The following is a 24,208-nucleotide window of genomic DNA, read 5'->3' on the forward strand; positions in this document are numbered from 1 at the left end:
GCCCGTAGCAGCCACGTAAAACTTGCAACAACAAAGTAGAGGACGTCTAACTTGTTTTTGCAGGGCATGTTGTGATGCGATATGGTCAAGACATGATGTGATATAATTTGTTGTATGAGATGATCATGTTTTGTAACCGAGTTATCGGCAACTGGCAGGAGCCATATGGTTGTCGTTTTATTGTATGAAATGCAATCGCCATGTAATAGTTTTACTTTATCACTAAGCGGTAGCGATAGTCGTAAAAGCAATAAGTTGGCGAGACGACAACGATACTATGATGGAGATCAAGGTGTCGCGCCGGTGACGATGGTGATCATGACGGTGCTTCGGAGATGGAGATCACAAGCACGGTGCTTCGGAGATGGAGATCACAAGCACAAGATGATGATGGCCATATCATATCACTTATATTGATTGCATGTGATGTTAATCCTTTATGCATCTTATCTTGCTTTGATTGACAGTAGCATTATAAGATGATCCTTCACTAAATTATCAAAGTATAAGTGTTCTCCCTGAGTATGCACCGTTGCGAAAGTTCTTCGTGCTGAGACACCACGTGATGATCGGGTGTGATAGGCTCTACGTTCAAATACAACGGGTGCAAAACAGTTGCACACGCGGAATACTCAGGTTAAACTTGACGAGCCTAGCATATAACAGATATGGCCTCGGAACACGGAGACCGAAAGGTCGAGCGTGAATCATATAGTAGATATGATCAACATAGTGATGTTCACCGTTGAAACTACTCCATCTCATGTGATGATCGGACATGGTTTAGTTGATATGGATCACGTGATCACTTAGAGGATTAGAGGGATGTCTATCTAAGTGGGAGTTCTTAAGTAATATGATTAATTGAACTTAAATTTATCATGAACTTAGTCCTAATAGTATTTTGCAAATTATGTTGTAGATCAATAGCTCGCGTTGTTGCTTCCCTGTGTTTATTTTGATATGTTCCTAGAGAAAAGTATGTTGAAAGATGTTAGTAGCAAAGATGCGGATTGGATCCGTGATCTGAGGATTGTCCTCATTGCTGCACAGAAGAATTATGTCCTTGATGCACCGCTAGGTGACAGACCTATTGCAGGAGCAGATGCAGACGTTATGAACGTTTGGCTAGCTCAATATGATGACTACTTGATAGTTTAGTGCACCATGCTTAACGGCTTAGAATTGGGACTTCAAAGACGTTTTGAACGTCATGGACCATATGAGATGTTCCAGGAGTTGAAGTTAATATTTCAAGCAAATACCCGAGTTGAGAGATATGAAGTCTCCAACAAGTTCTATAGCTAAAAGATGGAGGAGAATAGCTCAAGCAGTGAGCATGTGCTCAGATTGTCTGGGTACTACAATCGCTTGAATCAAGTGGGAGTTAATCTTCCAGATAAAATAGTGATTGACAGAATTCTCTAGTCACCATCACCAAGTTAGTAGAACTTCGTGATGAACTATAGTATGCAAGGGATGACGAAAGTTATTCCCGAGCTCTTCGTGATGCTTAAATCGACGAAGGTAGAAATCAAGAAAAACATCAAGTGTTGATGGTTGACGAGACCACTAGTTTCAAGAAAAGGGCAAAGGAAAGAAGGGGAACTTCAAGAAGAACGGCAAGCAAGTTGCTGCTCAAGTGAAGAAGCCTAAGTCGGGTCCTAAGCCTGAGACTAAGTGCTTCTACTGCAAAGGGACTGGTCACTGGAAGCGGAACTACCCCAAGTATTTGGTGGATAAGAAGGATGTCAAAGTGAACAAAGGTATATTGGATATACATGTTATTGATTTGTACTTTACTAGTGTTTATAGCAACCCCTCGGCATTTGATACTGGTTCAGTTGCTAAGAGTAGTAACTCGAAACGGGAGTTGCAGAATAAACAGAGACTAGTAAAAGGCGAGGTGACGATGTGTGTTGGAAGGAGTTCCAAGATTGATATGATCATCATCGCACACTCCCTATACTTTCGGGATTAGTGTTGAAACTAAATAAGTGTTATTTGGTGTTTGCGTTGAGCATGAATATGATTTGATCATGTTTGTTGCAATACGGTTATTCATTTAAATTAGAGAATAATTGTTGTTCTGTTTACATGAATAAAACCTTCTATGGTCATACACCCATTTAAATGGTTTGTTGGATCTCGATCGTAGTGATACACATATTCATAATAATGAAGCCAAAAGATGCAAAGTTAATAATGATAGTGCAACTTATTTGTGGCACTGCCGTTTAGGTCATATCGGTGTAAAGCGCATGAAGAAACTCCATACTGATGGACTTTTGGAACCACTTGATTATGAATCACTTGGTACTTGCGAACCGTGCCTCATGGGCAAGATGACTAAAACACCGTTCTCCGAAACTATGGAGAGAGCAACAGATTTGTTGGAAATCATACATACAGATGTATGTGGTCCGATGAATATTGAGGCTCGTAGCAGGTATCATTATTTTCTGACCTTCACAGATGATTTGAGCAGATATGGGTATATCTACTTAATGAAACAGAAGTCTGAAACATTTGAAAAGTTCATATAATTTCAGAGTGAAGTGGAAAATCATCGTAACAAGAAAATAAAGTTTCTACGATCTGATCGTGGAGAAGAGTATTTGAGTTACGAGTTTGGCCTTCAGTTAAAACAATGTGAAATAGTTTTACTACTCATGCCACCTGGAACACCACAGTGTAATGGCGTGTCCGAACATCGTAACCGTACTTTATTAGATATGGTGCGATATATGATGTCTCTTACCGATCTACCACTATCGTTTTGGGGTTATGCATTAGAGACAGCTGCATTCACGTTAAATAGGGCACCATCAAAATCCGTTGAGACAACGCCTTATGAACTGAGGTTTGGCAAGAAACCAAAGTTGTCGTTTCTTAGAGTTTGGGGTTGCGATGCTTATGTGAAAAAGTTTCATCCTGATAAGCTCAAACCCAAATCGGAGAAATGTGTCTTCATAGGATACCCAAAGGAGACAGTTGGGTACACCTTCTATCACAGATCCGAAGGCAAGACATTCGTTGCTTAGTATGGATCCTTTCTAGAGAAGGAGTTTCTCTCGAAAGAAGTGAGTGGGAGGAAAGTAGAACTTGATGAGGTAACTGTACCTGCTCCCTTATTGGAAAGTAGTTCATCACAGAAATCTGTTCCTGTGACTCCTACACCAATTAGTGAGGAAGTTAATGATGATGATCATGTAACTTCAGATCAAGTTACTACCAAACCTCGTAGGTAAACTAGAGTGAGATCCACACCAGAGTGGTACGGTAATCCTGTTCTGGAGGTCATGTTATTTGACCATGACGAACCTACAAACTATGAGGAAGCGATGATGAGCCCAGATTCCGCAAAATGGCTTGAGGCCGTGAAATCTGAGATCAGATCCATGTATGAGAACAAAGTATGGACTTTGATTGACTTGCCCAATGATAGGCGAGCCATTGAGATTAAATGGATCTTTAAGAGGAAGACGGACGCTGATAGTAGTGTCACTATCTACCAAGCTAGAATTGTCGCAAAAAGGTTTTCGACAAGTTCAAGATGTTGACTACGATGAGAGTTTCTCACTCGTATCTATGCTTAAGTCTGTCCGAATCATGTTAGCAATTGCCGCATTTTATGAAATCTGGCAAATGGATAAACAAAACTGCATTCCTTAATGGATTTATTAAAGAAGAGTTGTATATGATGCAACCAGAAGGTTTTGTCAATCCTAAAGGTGCTAACAAAATATGCAAGCTCCAGCGATCCATCTATGGACTGGTGCAAGCATCTCGGAGTTGGAATATACGCTTTGATAAGTTGATCAAAGGATATAGTGTTATACAGACTTGTGGTGAAGCCTGTATTTACAAGAAAGTGAGTGGGAACACTACAACATTTCTGATAAGTATATGTGAATGACATATTGTTAATCAGAAATAATGTAGAATTATTCTGCAAGCATAAAGGAGTGTTTGAAAGGAGTTTTTCAAAGATAGACCTCGGTGAAGCTGCTTACATATTGAGCATCAAGATCTATAGAGATAGATGAAGACGCTTGATAAGTTTTTCAATGAGTACATACCTTAACAAGATTTTGAAGTAGTTCAAAATAGAACAGTCAAAGAAAGAGTTCTTGCCTGTGTTACAAGGTGTGAAATTGAGTAAAGACTCAAAGCCCGACCACGGCAGAAGATAGAAAGAGAATGAAAGTCATTCCCTATGCCTTGGCCATAGGTTCTATAAAGTATGCCATGCTGTGTACCAGATCTATTGTATACTCTACACTGATTTTGGCAAGGGAGTACAATAGTGATCTAGGAGTAGATCACTGGACAGCGGTCAAAATTATCCTTAGTGGAATAAGGAAATGTTTCTCGATTATGGAAGTGACAAAAGGTTCGTCGTAAAGGGTTACGTCGATGCAAGTTTTGACACTAAATCTAGATGACTCTAAGTCTCGGTCTAGATACATATTGAAAGTGGGAGCAATTAGCTAGAGTAGCTCCGTGCAGAGCATTGTAGACATAGGAATTTGCAAAATCCTTACGGATCTGAATGTGACAGACCCGTTGACTAAAATTATCTCACAATCAAAACATGATCACACCTTAGTACTCTTTGGGTGTTAATCACATTGAACTAGATTATTGACTCTAGTAAACCCTTTGAGTGTTGGTCACATAGAGATGTGAACTATGGGTGTTAATCACATGGTGATGTGAATTATTGATGTTAAATCACATGGCGATGTGAACTAGATTATTGACTCTAGTGCAAGTGGGAGACTGAAGGAAATATGCCCTAGAGGCAATAATAAAGTATTATATATTTCCTTATATCATGATAAATGTTTATTATTCATGCTAGAATTGTATTAACCGGAAACATAATACATGTGTGAATACATAGACAAACAGAGTGTCACTAGTATGCCTCTACTTGACTAGCTCGTTAATCAAAGATGGTTATGTTTCCTAGCCATAGACATGAGTTGTCATTTGATTAACGAGATCACCTCATTAGGAGAATGACGTGATTGACTTGACCCATTCCGTTAGCTTAGCACCCGATCGTTTAGTATGTTGCTATTGCTTTCTTCATGACTTATACATGTTCCTCTGACTATGAGATTATGCAACTCCCGTTTACCGGAGGAACACTTTGTGTGCTACCAAACGTCACAACGTAAATGGGTGATTATAAAGGTGCTCTACAGGTGTCTCCAAAGGTACTTGTTTGGTTGGCGTATTTCGAGATTAGGATTTGTCACTCCGATTGTCGGAGAGGTATCTCTGGGCCCACTCGGTAATGCACATCACTATAAGCCTTGCAAGCATTGTGACTAATGAGTTAGTTGCGGGATGATGTGTTACCGAACGAGTAAAGAGACTTGCCGGTAACGAGATTGAACTAGGTATCGAGATACCGACGATCAAATCTCGGGCAAGTAACATACCGGTGACAAAGGGAACAACGTATGTTGTTATGCGGTCTGACCGATAAAGATCTTCGTAGAATATGTGGGAGCCAATATGGGCATCCAGGTCCCGCTATTGGTTATTGACCGGAAACGTGTCTCGGTCATGTCTACATAGTTCTCGAACCTGTAGGGTCCGCACGCTTAACGTTACGATGACAGTTTTATTGAGTTTTGATGTACCGAAGGAGTTCGGAGTCCCGGATGAGATCGGGGATATGACGAGGAGTCTCGAAATGGCTGAGACGTAAAAATCGATATATTGGACGACTATATTCGGACTTCGAAAAGGTTCCGAGTGATTCGGGTATTTTTCGGAGTACCGGAGAGTTACGGGAATTCGTATTGGGCCTTAATGGGCCATACGGGAAAGGAGAGAAAGGCCTCAAAAGGTGGCCGCACCCCTCCCCATGATCTGGTCCGAATTGGACTAGGGAAGGGGGGCGCACCCTTCCTTCTTTCTCCTTCCCCCTTCCCTTCTCCTACTCCCACAAGGAAAGGAGGAGTCCTACTCCCGGTGGGAGTAGGACTCCCCCCTATGGCGCGCCTCTCCCCTTGGCCGGCTGCCTCCCCCTTGCTCCTTTATATATGGGGGCAGGGGGGCACCCCATGGACACAACAATTGATCCTTGAGATCTCTTAGCCGTGTGCGGTGCCCCCCTCCACCATATTACACCTCGATAATACCGTTGCGGAGCTTAGGCGAAGCCCTGCGTCGGTGGAACATCATCATCGTCACCACGCCGTCGTGCTGACGAAACTCTCCCTCAACACTCGGCTGGATCGGAGTTCGAGGGACATCATCGAGCTGAACGTGTGTAGAACTCGAAGGTGCCGTACATTCGGTACTTGATCGGTCGGATCGTGAAGACGTACCACTACATCAACCGCGTTGTGATAACGCTTCCGCTGTCGGTCTACGAGGGTACGTGGACAACACTCTCCCCTCTCGTTGCTATGCATCACCATGATCTTGCGTGTGCGTAGGAAATTTTTTGAAATTACTACGTTTCCCAACACTACCCCATCACCTTGTACTGTGTTTGGTTGTTGCTTTATATATAAAGTGGGGCGAAAGCCTGTTTCGAGGAAGAATCCTTAGGATTTTTCCTACATTGGTCGCTTGATTCATAGAATTGAATCCTATGAGAATTTTTTTCTATGGAATCATGTGTACTAGATTTCATTGGAAATCTAGCATCCACTCCAACATCTTTTTTCACTTCCTTTGTTTTCCTGTGGCATCAAACACTTTGTGCTAATCCTATGGGATTCAAGTGGGCATGCAACTCCAATCTTTTATTTTTTCTATTCCTGAGTTTTGAGAGTCCTACAAATCAAAGAGGGCCTAAAGTACTGCTCGAGAACTCGTGGTTGGTTCTGAGCTCTTGCAGCACATGTACTTATAGTGCCGTGCAGCATGATGGAGACATGGTCAATCGATGGACATGAAGTACATCTGATGCAATGATCATGAGAACCATCCCGTTTTTGCAATTACATATACACTATCCAAAACTTGATCTGTGTCATTTTGCCCTATTGTGACATACGATGAACGTGAGTTGCTACAGAGAGTTTGCTGTAACTAGTTACAGGTATAAGCTTCCTTACAAGATTCAAGATCAAACTTGTCTGGATTTTGTCCTATTTTGTATGCAGGTTTTCATGTCTGTTTTTCAGGAAACCGCACATCCAGCAGGAGTGAGTATATGTTTCCTTTTGTATGAAATTCTTAGGGTCCAAATAGGTTATAGGAGAAGTAGATCTAATGCAATGATCATGAGAACCGTCCCCTTTTTGCAATTACATATACAATATCCAGAACTGGTAACAGGTATAAGCTTCCTTACAAGATTCAGGATCAAACTTGTCTGGATTTTGCCCTATTTTGAATGCAGGATTTTCATGTCTGTTTTTCAGGAAACCGCACATCTAGCAGGAGTGAGTATATGTTTCCTTTTGTATGAAATTCTTAGGGCCCAAACAGGTTATAGGAGAAGTAGATCTGATCCAATGATCATGAGAACCATCCCCTTTTTGCAATTACATATACAATATTCAAAACTCGATGTGTGTCATTTTATCCTAGAACAAAGAAACTATGGTTCATAATGGTGGCAGTGCACGACAACTAGAAAAATGTTCTGCTGCACACAAGGTATCTTCATAATCTCATATACAAAATTATGATCAAACTATAGTGCTCCCATGTTTATGTGTTTACTTGTTGCTATCAGAATGTTGTCCAGAACCAAGAAACTTCTGATCAGAATTTCAGTGCACGACAAAGGGAAATAAGTTTTGTTGCACATAAGGTATATTTCTTTTACCATACACAATATGTTCAAAATATATTGCTCAGGTGGTTATGTATCTAAGAAACTTTGGTTGAGAATATTAGTGCACGTTAGAGAGAAAAAACTTATACTACAAACAAGCTGTATCTTTTCATAATCACATACAAATTTTTGTTCAAACTATAGTACTAGCTTGGTTATTTGTTTATCACTTCTTCTTTGCTGTCAGATTGTTGCCCATCTAGACCAAAAAAACAACAAAAGGTGCTAATGCAGGGAGTAAGAGTGCTCAAAGTGGTTCTCTGAGTTCGTTGGTTGCCAGTCAACTACATGTAAGAGTGCTCAAATTCATTTAATATGTCCCCTGTTTTGTTTTTGTTTTTTCATATGGTAACTTTGATTTTCTTTAACAGGCAGGAACTGAAGTATTCTTGAAGAGCCTGAAAAATCATAACAGGGACGTAGCCCTTGCTACAATTGTAAGTTTTGATCCTAAATTTAAATTTGATGGTGCCAAAATTAGAAATGAATTCTAGGCAGTGCATGTCGATATGACACTTGTGAAAATTGAAAATTTGGTACGGAGTCGCAAAAAGTGAATACGCTCAGTAATGCATAAAAAACAAAGATTGCATGGCTTTCAACCTTTGTAGATGACTAATATCTTGCCTCTATTACTACTTGCATCATGTCAATGTTTTGTGTTAACAGTTCATTTTGTTTTCTTTTTTGTAGATTCAAAAGATAAATGGATGAGTATATGGGTGCCTGGCAAGTATACTGCGATGATGATGTTGATGTCCCGTTTCATGATGATGATCCATGCTTTCAATTTTAGTTATGTTTGTAGGAATGACGTTCATATTGGCTGTTATTCCTCGGTTAAGTTTTAGTTTAAGTTGTAGGGATGTTGATGGATATTTTCAATTTAAGTTTTGCTGGCAAGAAAATAGTTAGATTATGCATCACATTTCGATGATGTTCCTCCTGTAATATCCACTATTGTAATCCAACAGTTTTATCAAATATATGATTTCTTCCTCTCGTGAATATATTCTCTTGTTTTTCCATCACTTCTAATACATAATTATCACCTTTACATGGAGCATTAATTTAATTGCTAGCAATATCTATACAATAATATTATTATTATTCACACTATATATGTACCAACACTTGAAGCGTTGGAAATTCTTCGTTGCCAAGCAATGGGATTTTGATTCCTAATCATTAAGCACCAACGTATAAAAATGTTGGAAAAGTCTGTTTTATCTGTTGTAGTCTTGCAATGGTCCCTTTTACCGACGGCAGTATAAGTGTTGCATTATGCGCTAGCAACACTGGATAACGCTACGCATTCCAAACCGTTGGTAAAGGTACTAACAACGCATATATGGACATTTAGATACGGAAAAATGCGTTGCTGTAGCAGGGTCCTAGTGAAATACAAAACCTCGGCTTTTGAAACAATAAAAGGATCCAAATAAGAATACTAACCATATCATACAATTCACAAATACCTTTCTTGCCATGCTAGAGACAGTCTTAACCAAACTACGACATGTTCTGCATGTGCGGAAGTCAAGTCAACAGTTATGTAATTAAAAACAAATACCCGTGAATATTGTAAGAAATCTATAAAAAAAGGTAAAAAGAAAAGGTATATAATCTAGATAAGTTGGACATATTTCTAAAATGGCACTAAGATTTTGAGATTTCAAAAAGAAGGAACAACAAAAAGTTTGATCACACCATGAGTTTACTAGAAGTTTTTTTATGCAATCGAAAATCCAGAGAAAGTTTGGTAGCTTCTCTAGAATATCTATGAACTTTCACCATTGTTGTATTTGGTTTTACTAATATGTTTTTTTACTCACTAGACTACAATGTGTGAGAAGCATTGTCATGTTCTCATTAAAAACTACCTTTTGGGTGGTGAGGAACCAAATCTAGATGGTTTTAATACATGAAGAATAAAAGGATGTCTGTTTTTCTAACATCTATCTTTACAACAATACTAACCATATCATAGATCACATGGATTTTGTTACGGTAATAAAGACAATCTTAACAAACATCCGCACCATTTTTGGTACCCGTGGAAATCTAGTCAAGAAATTTGCAATAAGAAGAAGCACATGAGTAATTTGGGAAATTTTGATTATTTAAAAGTTTATATAAATAAGTCGGGCATATTTCAAAACTGGTACTATAAATTATGAGATTTTAAAAAGAAGAAACAGTGAACAATTATATAGCTCTTTGATTTTACAAAGGAAAACTGGCATTCTTGCTTTATCCAACATTACTAAAATGTAAATCACCCCTGAAAAACTAAAATGTCAATTTGGTACCTCAACTTCTGGACAAGGCCTTGGTTCCTCGAGTGCCAGAATAATTAGATTCCTTATATTGATGTAATAAAGGCGGTCGTAACTATCACCCTTTGTGATTTTGCACACGTGAAAGTAATGCCAACAATCTTGTAAGTACGAATACGAACAGAAAAGCCCATAGTTTCATTGGAGCTTTAGAGTATGTTTAGAAAAAACTAGAAAAATGCATGCATGGTTTAAAAATTGCACTTCAATTGTGAGGGTTTTTAAATTCTAAACAACTACAAGCCAGGTAGCACATGCTTTTATATGAATGTTTCTGGATTTTATGCAATTTAGAATTCATAAATTTTGTTTAAGACTTCTATATGATACTAATGTACTTATACATATATGGGTTTGGTTTTAATATTATTTTTACTCACCTGGAAATGTGTGAGAAGTCCCATCATAGGGTCATTAAATTCTTTTTTTGGTGAGGTGAGGAACCGAAGGTCCAGAGCTATACATTTTTAATACATGAGGAGTGAAGAATGTTGGTTTTCAAGTTGAAATACCAAACCTCGACTTTGGAAACAACAAATGGATCCTAATAAGAATACTAACCATATCATACAATTCACAAATACTTTTCTCGCCATGCTGGAGATGGTCTTTTTTTTTTGAAGCACCAGCTAGAGATGGTCTTAACCAAACTACGGCAGGTTTTGTAGGTGCGGAAGTCAAGTCAGCAATTATGTAATAAAAAGCAAATACGCATGAATATTGTAAGAAATCTATAAAAAAAAAGTAAAAGAAAGGTATATAATCTAGATAAGTTGGACATATTTCTAAAATGGAACTAATATTTTGTGATTTAAAAAAGAAGGAACAACAAAAGGTTAGATCACACCATGAATTTACTAGAAGGTTTTTATGCAATCGGAAATTCAGATAAAGTTTTGATAGCTTCTCTAGAATATCTATGAACTTTCACCATTGTTGTATTTGGTTTTACTAATATGTTTGTTTACTCTAGACTACAATGTATGAGAAGCGTTGCCATTTTCTCATTAAAAACTACTCTTTGGGTGGTGAGGAACCATATCTAGACGGTTTTAATACATGAAGGATAAAAATGTCCGTTTTTCTATCATCTATCCTTATAACAATACTAACCATATCATACAATTCACATGGACTTTTTTACGGTAATAAAGGCGGTCTTGACAGTGATCTGTACCAGTTTTGGCACACGTGGAAATCTAGTCAAGAAATTTGCAATAAAAAGAAGCACATGAGTAATTTGGGAAATTTTGATTATTTAAAAATTTAGGCATATTTTAGAACTGATACTATATATTATGAGACTTTTAAAAGAAGAAACAATGAACAGTTATATAGCTCTATATGATTTTACAAGATTTCTGAATCTAATAAAATTGGGAACTTATGGATTTTTTTATCACTTCGCTAGAATATTAATGAACTTCAATTTCAATATTTGGTTTTACTACTATGATATTTTATTCACCAGGCTGTTGTGTGCGAGAAGTGTTGTCATGCCATCATTCAAAACTACTCCCTCCGTTCCTAAATAATTGTCTTTCTAGAGATTTCAACAAGTGACTACATACGGAGCAAAATGAGTGAATCTACACTCTAAAACATGTCTACAGAGATGGCTAGAAAGACAAATATTTCGGAACGGAGGGAGTATTTTTAGTGATGCATGTAAATCAAAGCTAGATAGTTTTGATGTATGAAGGATCAAAATTGTCTGCTTTTGAAAGTTGAAATAGCAAACTTCGACTTTTGAAACAGCTGAAGGATAGTAAATGGCATTTCTCCTCACAATACTTACCATATCACACAGTTCACACTGTTAAGAATTAATTAGATATAATTAATTATGGATAATCCCCACCTTGTAAACCGACAGGCGGTTAGCCTTTTCTAACTGTCGCGTCTCTCCTCGCTCCCTCCCGAACGCGTCCTTTCAGGGATATATAATGTACAGAGATCATCGATGAAAGAGATAGAGATTCATTTGTCTTCCTTGTTTCACATCACGTTATCAGCACTTTGCCTAACGGAGAGCGATTAGGCCAGAGAGAACAGCGATGCCTCGCGGATCCCCGGCTGTGCCGGCGCTACGCTCAAGCGGCGCTATACGGTGCGGCGGAGTGAAGCATCAAGCCCCGGTGCGGATGGCGACATCAGTCACGGCGGCGACGGCGTCTGCGCCGTACCCGCAGTGCTCATGGGCGACGCAACGGCGTGGACCTCGCCCCCTTCTTGAGGACCGGCGGCGGCTCACGCGGCCCTGCACATGGCGACATGCAACAGAAAGAGAAGACATGCATGCATCGGCACGGGAGAAAGCGTATGGCACCTTCAGCGTCGACAACGGCCATCCACGACATGAACATGGCCGATGGTACCTTCGGCATCAGCAGCGGTCGTGAGTCCACGCCCAAGATTATAGAGGGGAGGAGATGCCTCTTGTCGGCGCTCTCCACACAAAGGGCGGCGACGCACCAGCCCCTCCATCTCCATGCCAAAGAAGATCATGCAGCCCTACAATATATGAATCAGGAGTTGTCTTCTGTGATTAAATCAAAGACCTACTAGTACTAACTAATCGGCGTGTAGCCTGTGCGCAGGAGATATGATCGGCACTCCCAAGCAAGAAAAGGAATTCGCTAGCCACATCACGCATATGCAGCCGTAAGGTAACAGGCGACATCCACTCAGGCACTCACCCGCATAAGCGACCGTGGCGGCACCGCGTGCATAGCGCGCGTAGGCGGCGCCCAGCCCGCGTTGCGGCCCTCGGCACAACCGTCGGGGCCCAGTGAGGCATTCCTGCGCGGGCGCGCAGCTTCGGTAGCAGCAGTCGAACGGCGCGACGGCGCACGGCGTCGGCGTGCCGCTGATCGTCGAGGCAAGCGTCAGGCAGTTTCCTTGCGCGGCAGCGAGATAAATTCTTCTTCAGAGGAGAAGTACGGCGCGCCGGGACCCTCTGTCCAGCGACGACGGCGGATGGCCGGGAGGCGGCCGAGGCCGCCGTTTGGACAAGGAGATTGGGGGCGGTTGGTCGATGGGATCGGAAGCCGCCCCGTCGCCTCTCCCTTATCCGATCTCTGGGGCGGTGCGCACCCGTGGGCCGGCCAAAGGCCCATCTCTGTCAAAAAAAAAAGGAAGCGAGAACGAAGAAAAAACATGTGCGTTGTGCCCACTGGTTTGGGCTGTGCAGATTCGGCCCAGGACCATTTTTTCTAATGTTTTCCTTTTCTGTTTTAGCATTTGGCTATGCAGTTTTCGCATGTATGTGTATTTACAGTAATTTCATGTATATTACTGTATCATAAAGCACACTAGTGTATCAACATATTTGATCAAGCAATTTGATGGTTGCTACATGTTGATGATTATTGAAAATTAATTTACTAGAGAGTAAATTAATGGGCATGAATATTTCATGCAAGATATGTTGGACATATCGAGAATGCATTTGCTGAGTTTGCCTGAATCTCAATTCCACCATAGCCGCACCTGCTCAGGGGCTCCTGCTATAGATGATATAGCGTAGTATGTTGTATTGCACTTCATGTCACATCACCTACACTCTGATCTGTTGGGATCAATAGAGAGTGGTGATGATACCTATAGTGCATAGGGAATGGACGCTCGTCATTCCATGACTTCGAGTCAGTGGCAACATACAACTCTGAAAGTTGTGATTCTGCAATAGTGTAGTTTTAGATGCCGATCTCATCGCATAAATGATCTCCACTTTCAATTCTTGTATGAAGATTTTGACTTAACAATTTCGTCATTTGTGAAAGGAAGTGGAGACATGCATTGATGAGAAGCTGAGTAATAATGGAGCTTAAAAGAGCAAAAGTTGTTTAAAAAATGACAATGCTAGCAACTCTGGTGGTTGCTATACGAGTGGTTGTATAACTGATTGCAAGGACAAGTGATATTCCCAAGCATTTGGTGGATCTGTGCATGCAATCAATTGCCAAGGGCAAAAGTGGGCAAAAGTCTCATGGGAACCAATGTGAAGCTTACTTCACTGAACATAGGGATGATTTCCCGATGGTTGAAAGTTTCCTAAACGTTCCTCAGAACGTTGGCAACCAGGAGCATGCTTAGCGAAAGGAAGGTCCACTACTAAATATCGATGATATTTTAGTGGACTTCACTTCTAGTGACATATATGGAGACCAGATTTAGTCTCTTGGATTTGTCAGGCATTGGAATTATATCCACAGACATATTACATAGGGTAAAAAAAGAATTTATGTCCATCGACATAATATGATAACTATGTCATTAGACATGATGCTTGTGGTATGTCCTTTGACATATACATTTTGTAATGTATGTAGTATTTCTATCTGAGTTCATTCATATGTTGAAATTGATTTGTTTCTCTTTAGAAACCTATGTAAATGATCCAGTAGAGAAGCAAATGTGTTAAGTGGAAACTGGGTCTACTAACATGATGTTAAGGGAGAGTAAGTATTTCCATACCCCTCAGAAGAGTACTGGAAGTGTCATGGCAATTGTTGGTCGCGATGAGGCAATTGTTGGTTCTGGTCAAGCCACAGTTGCACTCCCAATGGGTACTACATGGTATTCTTGGATGCATCGATGTATCTAGATTCTACTCATACCTTGTTGAGTTTTAAGGATATCCGCCATGGTTTGTATGTTGAAACCCATAAAGCGAGTGAGGTTGGAAACCTACTCATGGCTCGACAAAAGGGATTTGAATGAAATCCTAGAGTAAATGCCTTCTTTATCTTTTGGATTGTACTATACATACATTAAATTGGATACACATTTGGCGTATAAGATAATTTGCTAGAATCTTGATAAGTTCAAGATATGGCAACATTGCCTGGATCATCTTGGTATTGGGATGATGAGAAAATTATTGATGGTTCCGTTGGACACAATCTAATGGTTTGAATTTTCCAAATCCATTGGATTATGTATGCATGATATGTGCAGACTCGGAGATTGATCACAAGCCATCGTATCAAAGATAAAGGATGAGCGACTAGATTTCCTTGTACAGGAGATGCATGTGATCCAATTCAACCATTACATGGAATATTCGGATATTTCATAGGGCTTTTGGACTCATTGATGAGATGGTCTAATGTGTGTCTTACAACTATAAGGAACCATATGTTTGCAAAGTTCATTGCTCGGATCATTAATTTGAGAGAAAATCATCCTCTGGACAGGATAAAATCCATTAAAATGGAAAATGCTGCGGAATTCAGTTCATGAGCATTTGATGATTACTGCCTAGATTTAGGCATAGCTGGGGAGCATTTTTGTACTATGTGTACATACCGAGGATGATCTTGCGGAATCACTTATCAAGAGGATAGTTGATAGCAAGATTGCTCCTACAGAATTGTAATCTCCCAATATCTTGTTGGGGCCATGCAGTTTCTCATACTGCATTGATACAAATTCGATCAACTGCATATTATACGGTCTCCCCGTTGCAGTTAGTACGTGGAAATCAGTAAGTATTTTCCATCTGCGATAATTCGGTTGTGTTGGATACATACAGATTTTACCACCGCAGCGTACATATATGGGCCCTCATAGAGAAATGGGGATCTATGTGAGGTACAAATTCTCCGTCAATCATAAAGTACCCCTTCTAAGGACTTCAGTATGGCCCGATACACTGGTTCTATTTTGATGAGGACATTTTTCCGGCATTAGGGGGATATAATAACCACATTGAATGCCGGGAAATAGAATTAGATGTGAATAAACATCTAGTCCTTAGGTCCACGTACGAATGAGTCTAAACCGGAGGTTTAGAAGATATCAATTTGCAAAGGATCGCAAATAATGTGCCAGTTGCATTTACTAAGTATATAAGTGTCACAAAGTAAAATGTTCCCATAGTGAATGTGTCAGAGAGAGTGGATGTGACCCACAGGTCCACTCGGCCACCGAAGAGGGGGAGGAATCTGGACACAAGAGGACAAGGCTTCATGGAAGCGTCCAAGGGGAATGAGGAATCCTCAAACAGTAAATGCAGGTCAACTTCATGTTGACATTCAACCTAGGGTTGAAGGACACCTGAAGGATGTGGGAACATCTAGGACCCAGCACGAGTGCGCACACAATTTTGGTGCTGGGATATCGGAAGACCTTGACTCAATTGTTGTGGGAAATCACGAAGAGTCAAAAGGTAATGATGAAATCTCCACTATGTATATGGATTCGGGAGAATCATATAATAAAGACTAGATTATGTCAACATTTATTTCTCCTGGAGAATTGCAAAAGACCTTGGATTGGATCTAGAACCTAAATCCATGCATGGTGAGTGCCTTTAGCACTCTAGTTGATTCAAAGGAAGGCAGCAATTGAGAAGGCACTCGCTCTCAAGAAGAGGGGGTATTGACCTGATCAGTAATACCCACTCCTCTGAATGTGTTCTCTAGGGGAACACAATGGGTTTCTGTTCATGCGATGAACGAAAACAATGAGGTGGTGAGACATGAAGCGAGGCTTGTTGCACATGGGTTCACGCAGAAACCCGTCATTGTTTAAGATGAAACATATTCTCCTGTTGTGAGTGGAATAACGTTCCAATATTTTATATCACTGGCAGTGAATAATGAATTTGTATATCAAACTGATGGATGTTGTGACTACATAGTTGTATGAGTCACTTGATTCGGATATCTCAATGATAGTTCCTGAGGGAACGAAGATTCCGAGTTTTATCGCAACATGTGTTGCGTAAAGCTTCAGAAGTCATCATGACTTGAAGTAGTCGGCAATGTGTGGTAGAACCGACTGAGTGAGTTCATTTATTAGAAGGTTACTCAAACATTGATTATTGTTCATGTATGTTCATCAAGAAATCCAAAGAGGGATTTTGTACAAAACTTTTGTATGTTGATGATCTAGTATCATTGGAGCTACACAAGAGATACATGATACAATCATATCATCTTAAGACGGAGTGTAAGATGTAAGATTTGGTTGAGACCAAACTTTGCTTGAGTTTGGAAGTTGAGCGTATTCCTTCGGGAATACTTGTTCATCAGTCTATATTTTTCCAAAAGATTGTTGAAACTTCAACCATGGATAAGTCATATCCATTAAAGAACTATGGTTTTGAGATCTCTGGATTACTAGAGATAAGGACTCATTAAGGCCTAATGTCAGTGATGAAGAGATATTTGGACTTGAGTTTCCATATCACGGTGCAATGAGAGCACGTGTGTATCTAGCAAACTGCATTAGGCCTGGTATTTCATTAGCAGTAAATTTATTGGCTAGATACAATGCATCACTGATTAAAAGGCGTTGGGTTGGTGTGAAGAATATTTTTAGATATCTTCTGGACACCATAGATCTTGGCATATTCTATGAGAAATAAAATAAAGATATGACCATGGTTGGATATTGTGATGCTGGGTATATATTAGATCCCCATATTCCTAGATCACAGACTAGTTTTTGTCTCCTCGAATGAAGGTGTGACCTTCTCTAGGAAGTCGAGAAGACATATTTTAGTGACTGCATCCACTAATCATTCTAAAATCGTTAATTTGAATGAAGCATCAAGTGAATGTGTGTGACTTCACAGAATGATGAACTTTGCTAATGTTCAAGTGGGATTGATTGGTAGGAATCACCCACCATTATCTATGAAGATAATGTTGTTTGTATTACACAAATGCAGACAGGTTGTAAGGAGCAACTAGAAAGTGTATTGCTCTGAATGTATTTTCTTCACCATAAGTTAAAAGGAGGTGGGAAGATAAATATTTTGCAAACAAAGTCAAGTGATAATCTCGATTATCATGTTAATGGAAATGGTATGAGATGACTTTATGTTTTGCAAGATTGAGGGGGAGTGTACTCCCATATGATAACCTGTTCGAGATCTCCCGATCCTGATATTGCACTCTTTTTCTTTATGAGTTTTTCCTATATGGTTTCTCATGGAAGGTTTTTAATGAGGCAATTGTAATACAAGAACTATGATATGTCATTTTCTCCTTATTTTCCCACTAGGTTTTTGAAAGGAGTTTTTCATGGCATATTATGAATATCTCTTCATATTTTTCCCACATGGTTTTTGGAGGAGCATTTTTCAAAATGATGACCTACATAATCAAGGCGGAGATTAGGAGGAGTGTTAAGAACTAATTAGATATAATTAATTATGGATAATCTCCACCTTGTAAACCGACAGGCGGTTAGCCTTTTCTAACTGTCGCGTCTCCCGAACGCGTCCCTTCAGGGATATATAATGTACAGAGATCATCGATGAAAGAGATAGAGATTCATTTGTCTTCCTTGTTTCACATCACACACAACTTTGTGTGGATTGGGACAAAGTAAAGCAGGCTGAGTCGCTGACAAACCATGGGGGCATTTATTTATTACATTAACACGCGTTGGAAAACTACAGCAAACTTAGGACGTCGTACGAAAAACCATCGATACCTGCATACAGCTCAACTACGAACAAATAACAAGACGCTTTTCACCTAAAGGCAGACGAGATGAGAAGACATATAGGATAATCGACGTACGCACGTAGGTTTTTACCGTACTATCTTTTTTTTGAAGCTATTTTTTTTTACTCCTCGCAAAAAAAGAAGAAGCTATTTTTACCGTACTATCAAAGCGCCGAAATGAACCACACGCTAAATCACGTACGCACGCTTTTTTTACGCGACTTTAATGTGTGTGTTACGCTCTGCGCACGTACGTGCTCGCGGCCTACTTTGGCTGGAACTTGGCCCTGATGCTCTCCACCACGCCGCCGTCGGTCTGCAGCGCCCGGGCCAGCACGTCCGTCGGCACCCCCGGCCCCGCCCCGAACATGGCCTCGCCGAGCCTCTGCGTGCCGGGGAGCTGGCTGTCGAACGCCGAGATCGCCACGGCAGGCGCCTCGCCGACGCTGCGCTCGTAGTGCATCATACCGCGTGGGAACACGAAGACCCCCTCCCCCCCCCCCCCCCCCCCCCCCCCCCCTGGCACGCCACGGGTGATGTGCCTGCCGGAGGTGGTGACGAAGCCCACCTGCAGGGTTCCGTCGGCGACGAAGAGGATCTCGGTGGCACACGGGTGCGAGTGAGGTGGGTTCGTGCCGCCCCAGGGCGCGTAGTCGATGCGGGACATGGAGATGCCCAGTGTGTTCAGCCCCGGGAGCCTCTCCACGTCTGCCGCGGTCAGCACGGAGCCCATCGGATTGCCGCCGCCGTACACGTCGGCCGCGCTCGCCAGCCCACCGTAGAAGAAGTCGTCCGCCGTCACGTTCTCCGCACGCTTGCACGGGTATCCGTTCACCCTCAGCGCTGCACACACACACACGCATGCATTCCGGCCGGTCAGTGGTCGATCGTTCAAATATTGCATGCACGATGAAATGAGAATTGATCGGTCACTCACGGCCGTGAAGGGATATGTAGTCGGCGACGCAGACGTCCTGGAGCATGTTGGGGTCGCCGGCGAGTGACGGCACGGCACCGAGCGCCAGGAGGGCGGCGCAGGCGGCGAGGAGGACGGCGCAGAGCTTGGCCATGATTAGTGGTTAGTCTGCCTGGTCCTTGGACTTGGCTCGATGGCTAGCTGGCTGGTAGTTATATAGCTCGTGAGCTAGCTAATTAGATGAGAGCAACTTTCGGCTTGGTGAAGAGGGGGTGCTTGGGAGGTGGTATTTATAGATGTGACGGTCAGGGGCGGAGCCAGGATTTGAACATAGGGGGGCGAACAGGACAATGCGGATGAAATGCAGCCCCAAAGTATATCAATACTTAAATATATTTTGACGAAATGTGGCCTAAGCTAATTTCATTGCAATATCAAACAAACAATGACAATATTTGTTTTGCAATTACATTGAAATGGCTACAATTTTTTACTAGCCTAGATGTATATTTACGCACAATAGGCCCATCAAACCATCAAACGTCAAGTTTTGTAGTGTTATCACTCCCAAAATTTATACATGTCGTTTTGCATTCTCATCAGTAGAGTGGGTGATTAAAACAATGGCTTCAATTGTTAGTTATTGGTGGTCTCTTCTTCTTCATGTTTTATGCAATTCTAGACTTCTAATTAGTACAAAAATAGGTATATCCTTTATAATTGATTCTAACTAATACTCCCTCCGTAAACTAATATAAGAGTAATCTAAACGCTCTTATATGAGTTTACGGAGTAGTTTGCATAATCTAAATGTAAAATTAATATATCTATGTGGCATACCTTGGTTGAGATTAGACAGGCCCACAAGCCGTGCTTTGAGAGTCTGAGAGGCGGGAGATGTTTGCCAATTAGTAGATCAGCTAGCTTGTGGTAGACTCATAACGGCGTGCGGAATCCACACCTTGGTCGGTTCAGGTTGATGCTGATGCTGATGCGACATGTATGCCGCTCGATTCAGACCTAGGTCCGCGGCGGCGGCGGAAACGATCGAGGATGGTGTCGAGCAAACGGATGGCAAAAGCGATGTATTGTCTATACCCTCAGATCGACCTGATTGTATGTGGCTGTGGGCTAACAATTTTGGGCTTGGGCTATCCAACACTAGGTACGTAGAAGGTCTACGTGTTTGGTAATGGTCAGATTTGCCTAAAAAGAAAAACTAATGTCCAGATACTAATTAGCGATAGGCGTCAAACTAGGCCCTCCCGTAAATCCAGCCTTTTTTTTTTGATAAAAGAAAGCATTCTCTCCTGTTTACATTAAAAGAAATCACCATATCTTACAGCAGAGCGGGAAAGAAACTAAAGAAGCATCATATAACTTCACTCCCCTACGCAGCTATCACTACCCTACTGAGGAGGGGAGGAAAGCCATCCCTTCCCTCCCAAACCACCTCAAGGCAATAACCTACAGGAGTGGTCCAAGGTCTGGGTTCGAAGAAACCCAGCCCTGGAATGGAAACATGTCTGAACACACTAGTGCAGAACCGGGCTTTAGCGCCGGTTCGTAAGGGCCTTTAGTGCCGGTTCTGCAACCGGTACTAAAGAGTGGAGACTAAAGGCCCCCCCCTTTACTACCGTTTCGGCACAAACCGGCGCTAAAGTGCCACCACGTGGCACGAGCCAGGCCCGGGTACTGGTAGACCATTAGTACCGGTTGGTAGCACCAACCGGTACTAAATGTTGAGGGGGGGGGGGGGGGGGTTGGTTTTAATTTTTATTTTTCCATTAATTTTGTGTTTTCCATTTAATTCTTTTTTGTTTGCTGGTATTTTACGATACTACATATTGTACACGTTATGCATATATATAAATAGATTTTCTCGTAGAACCGATCATATATATATATAATCGAATGTCTCATAACCACCATTAATTATTCACACATACACATGTATATATATATATATATATATATATATATATATATATATATATATATATACAATTTCTCCTACATGTTGCCTTGGTGCCTCTGGAGCACGATGACAAGTGGTTCATGGGGGCGGTAGCGGGTAATACTATTCTCCTTTGGGATCTATGACCTGGTCGGGCAAAAATCCCGCTATTTCCTTTTGAAGTGCTCGTATGCGCTCTGTTGGTAGGAGCTGGCCCCACGCGTCTTTGAACTGTTAAGAAGGAGATCAATATGCATGTGTATTAGTTGTGTGATTAGATATCGACAATCATGTAAGATTTGTGAATAGTGTTATGGCAAACGTACCAATTGCTGTCTATCAGATCTGCTCCTTTCGGACGCCATCATGCGAATGTTCTCGCAAACGTAGTATGCACACACTTCAGTCCCCGGCGCCTCCTTCAGGGCCTTTAAGAGAATATAATTTAATCAGATAATAATTAATCAAGCATGATAATTAATTAACGGTATTGAAATAAGAATTAAAGAGATGGTAGCTAGCTAGCTAGTACTACTTAATTACTTACCTTGGGTCGATACCAAAATAGCTTTTCTCGCCATTTTCCTGGAGTCACCTTGATGTACTTTGCCCAAGCCCTGCCCGCCGGCAAAGAAAATTAATAAAGGGGTTATTAAAAATAGTTCATATCAGGAAATGACGAACTAAATAGGCCGAGATATAGTTAATAATGATTGAAATTACCTGTTGACTATCCCCTTCACGATGCTGTAGTCACTTTCTTTTTTAAATAGTGAGTCCAGTACTTCAACTTTTCCTTCGTCAACTTTAATGTCTAACAAGATCCAGTGAAACCTGCATGCGCATACGTTTGCATGTATAATTAAGCGGGCATGTGCATAACACTAATCAACTATAACCCTAAACCCTATACACTTATTAACATCTAGCTAGTAAGCAAAAACAGAATTTGTAGTACAAGACAGTGTGACTCACTCGAAGTTGTAAGGAAGTAGTCTTTCTTCATTGCTATTGAGGCGCTTCAAGAACTCTAGCATGTTTTTCTCTACATCTTGTCTACACCATTCCAATTTCCATGTGTATTCATTAACGTTATTTGGGTCAATGAACCCAATGCCATAGCGTCCAGCTTTTTTCATTTCATACATCTTCATCCTGCATAATACCACAGAAAAGAATATATAGTGAGGAAATATAATTACAGGTAATTAATGATCAATCAATGAGCACTAGAGCTAGCTTGAGACTTAAATTACAGAAAGAAATCACTTACAGACAATAGCAACTGGTGATAGATTTGTCGAGTGCATCTTGATTGAATGACTGAAATAGTTCTGAATACTCAACGGACAGAGCTTTCTTATGGAAGTAATGATCTTCCTCGACTTGCACCATGAGGGACTCTCGATTGGAACTCTTGGTAATTTTCATGTACCAATCATGCAATTCATACATTCTCGTTGGGAGGTTCTTGACCTCCTCGGGCTCGACAAAAGGTTGGCCCCGGACATATTTTCGTTTTATTTCCTCCTCTCTAAGCGGAGACATGGGCTCGATATCGAGGAGTTGTCCAACAGTGATCTTGAGCATTTCAGCCTGCATTATATGATCCTCAGTTATTACCACATTGCCCAGCTCGGGAACGTAAACGGTTTGCCCACAATAATATTGGGCGCGCGTACTCTCATGTGTTGTTGGCACAACAAGCGGGGGGATCGATTACACCGCCTGTTCTCCCAGCTGGGGAACGGTTTTCCCGCATTTTTTAACAGCTGCTTGTTGGCTCGAGCTCGAGCTCGCTTCTTTCTGTAGTCGTGCTCGATGTGCCTTCCTAATTTGGCGCTCATAGTCAGAGTCATCAGGCTTGGGAGCTGGTGGTCTAGCCATACGAATGAAGTGGTCAATCTTTTCCTCAGGCACTTTCTCCCTCGGTGGCGGTGCTGGTTCCGGTCCAAAATGGGCGTCCACTTCGGCCCGCACTATGGCATCATTTTGCTCCTCGGTCATGTCGTAAGGCTTCTGAGGAAGAGGAGCGAGGCTGCTTGGACCATATTTATATCGCTTGTCTCCGCTTGTACTTCCTGTACTACCTCGACTCGTACCGCTACGCACCATAGTTGCAGCGTGTCTCTTCTGCGATTGCTGAGGCGGCGGAGACGGCTGATGTGGCTGAGTTGGAGCAGGAGGAGTGGCCTGACGCTGTGCCGGACTTGAAGCAGGAGTTGTGGCCTGACACGGTGTCGGACATGAAGCAGGAGGTGTGGCCTGACGCTGTGCCGGACTTGAAGCAGGAGGTGTGGCCTGACACGGTGTCGAACTTGAAACATGAGGAGTGGCCTGACGCCGTGCCGGACTTGAAGCAGGAGTCTGCTCACGCGTTCGTGGACTTGGAGGAGCGGGAGTCTGCTGACATGGTGGCGGACTTCGAGGAGGAGTCGGCAGACGCGGTGTCGGTGGACTTCGAAAGATGATGCAATCCTTTCTCCATAGGATGATACGATGTATGGCCTCTCCCAGTGTGTGCTCGTCGTCACCTCCAGGAATGTCAAGCTGTAGCCCCGAATATGGGTCCACCACCTCATCAACCAAGACACGAGCATAGCCCGCTGGAATCGGGGCGCAATGGAAGGTTGCCTCGGGGGTAATTGTAAAAGCAACGACGTCCGTCACCTTCATGGATATGTTCTTCATTTTCAAGTGTAGCTCACA

At 41.7% G+C, this 24,208-nt stretch overlaps 1 protein-coding gene and 1 long non-coding RNA gene across 2 annotated transcripts; both read right to left on the reverse strand.

The window, feature by feature from the left end:
- Positions 1–11,905: 11,905 nt before the first annotated feature.
- LOC109763063 (uncharacterized) lies at positions 11,906–13,239 on the reverse strand. The gene is made up of 3 exons (XR_012205708.1): positions 12,858–13,239; positions 12,488–12,672; positions 11,906–12,418 (listed from the first exon to the last, which is right to left on the reverse strand). It is a non-coding gene; the product is annotated as an uncharacterized lncRNA (long non-coding RNA).
- Positions 13,240–18,891: 5,652 nt separating this feature from the next.
- LOC109763074 (germin-like protein 1-4) lies at positions 18,892–19,773 on the reverse strand. Its single transcript, XM_073511254.1, has 2 exons — positions 19,564–19,773; positions 18,892–19,469 (listed from the first exon to the last, which is right to left on the reverse strand). Exons 1-2 carry the CDS (start codon positions 19,694–19,696, stop codon positions 18,892–18,894), a joined length of 711 nt encoding a protein of 236 aa, XP_073367355.1. The 5' UTR covers positions 19,697–19,773.
- Positions 19,774–24,208: the final 4,435 nt, after the last annotated feature.

The sequence above is a fragment of the Aegilops tauschii genome, chromosome 3, assembly GCF_002575655.3.
Source record: "Aegilops tauschii subsp. strangulata cultivar AL8/78 chromosome 3, Aet v6.0, whole genome shotgun sequence".
NCBI lineage: Eukaryota > Viridiplantae > Streptophyta > Magnoliopsida > Poales > Poaceae > Aegilops > Aegilops tauschii.

Bases quoted from the DNA above. Each gene is read 5' to 3' on its own strand.
- LOC109763074 (XM_073511254.1), bottom strand. From the start codon at position 19,696: ATGGCCAAGCTCTGCGCCGTCCTCCTCGCCGCCTGCGCCGCCCTCCTG. The intron at 19,470-19,563 runs GTGAGTGACCGA...GTGTGTGTGCAG, and splicing joins CTACATATCCCTTCACGGCC to CGCTGAGGGTGAACGGATAC.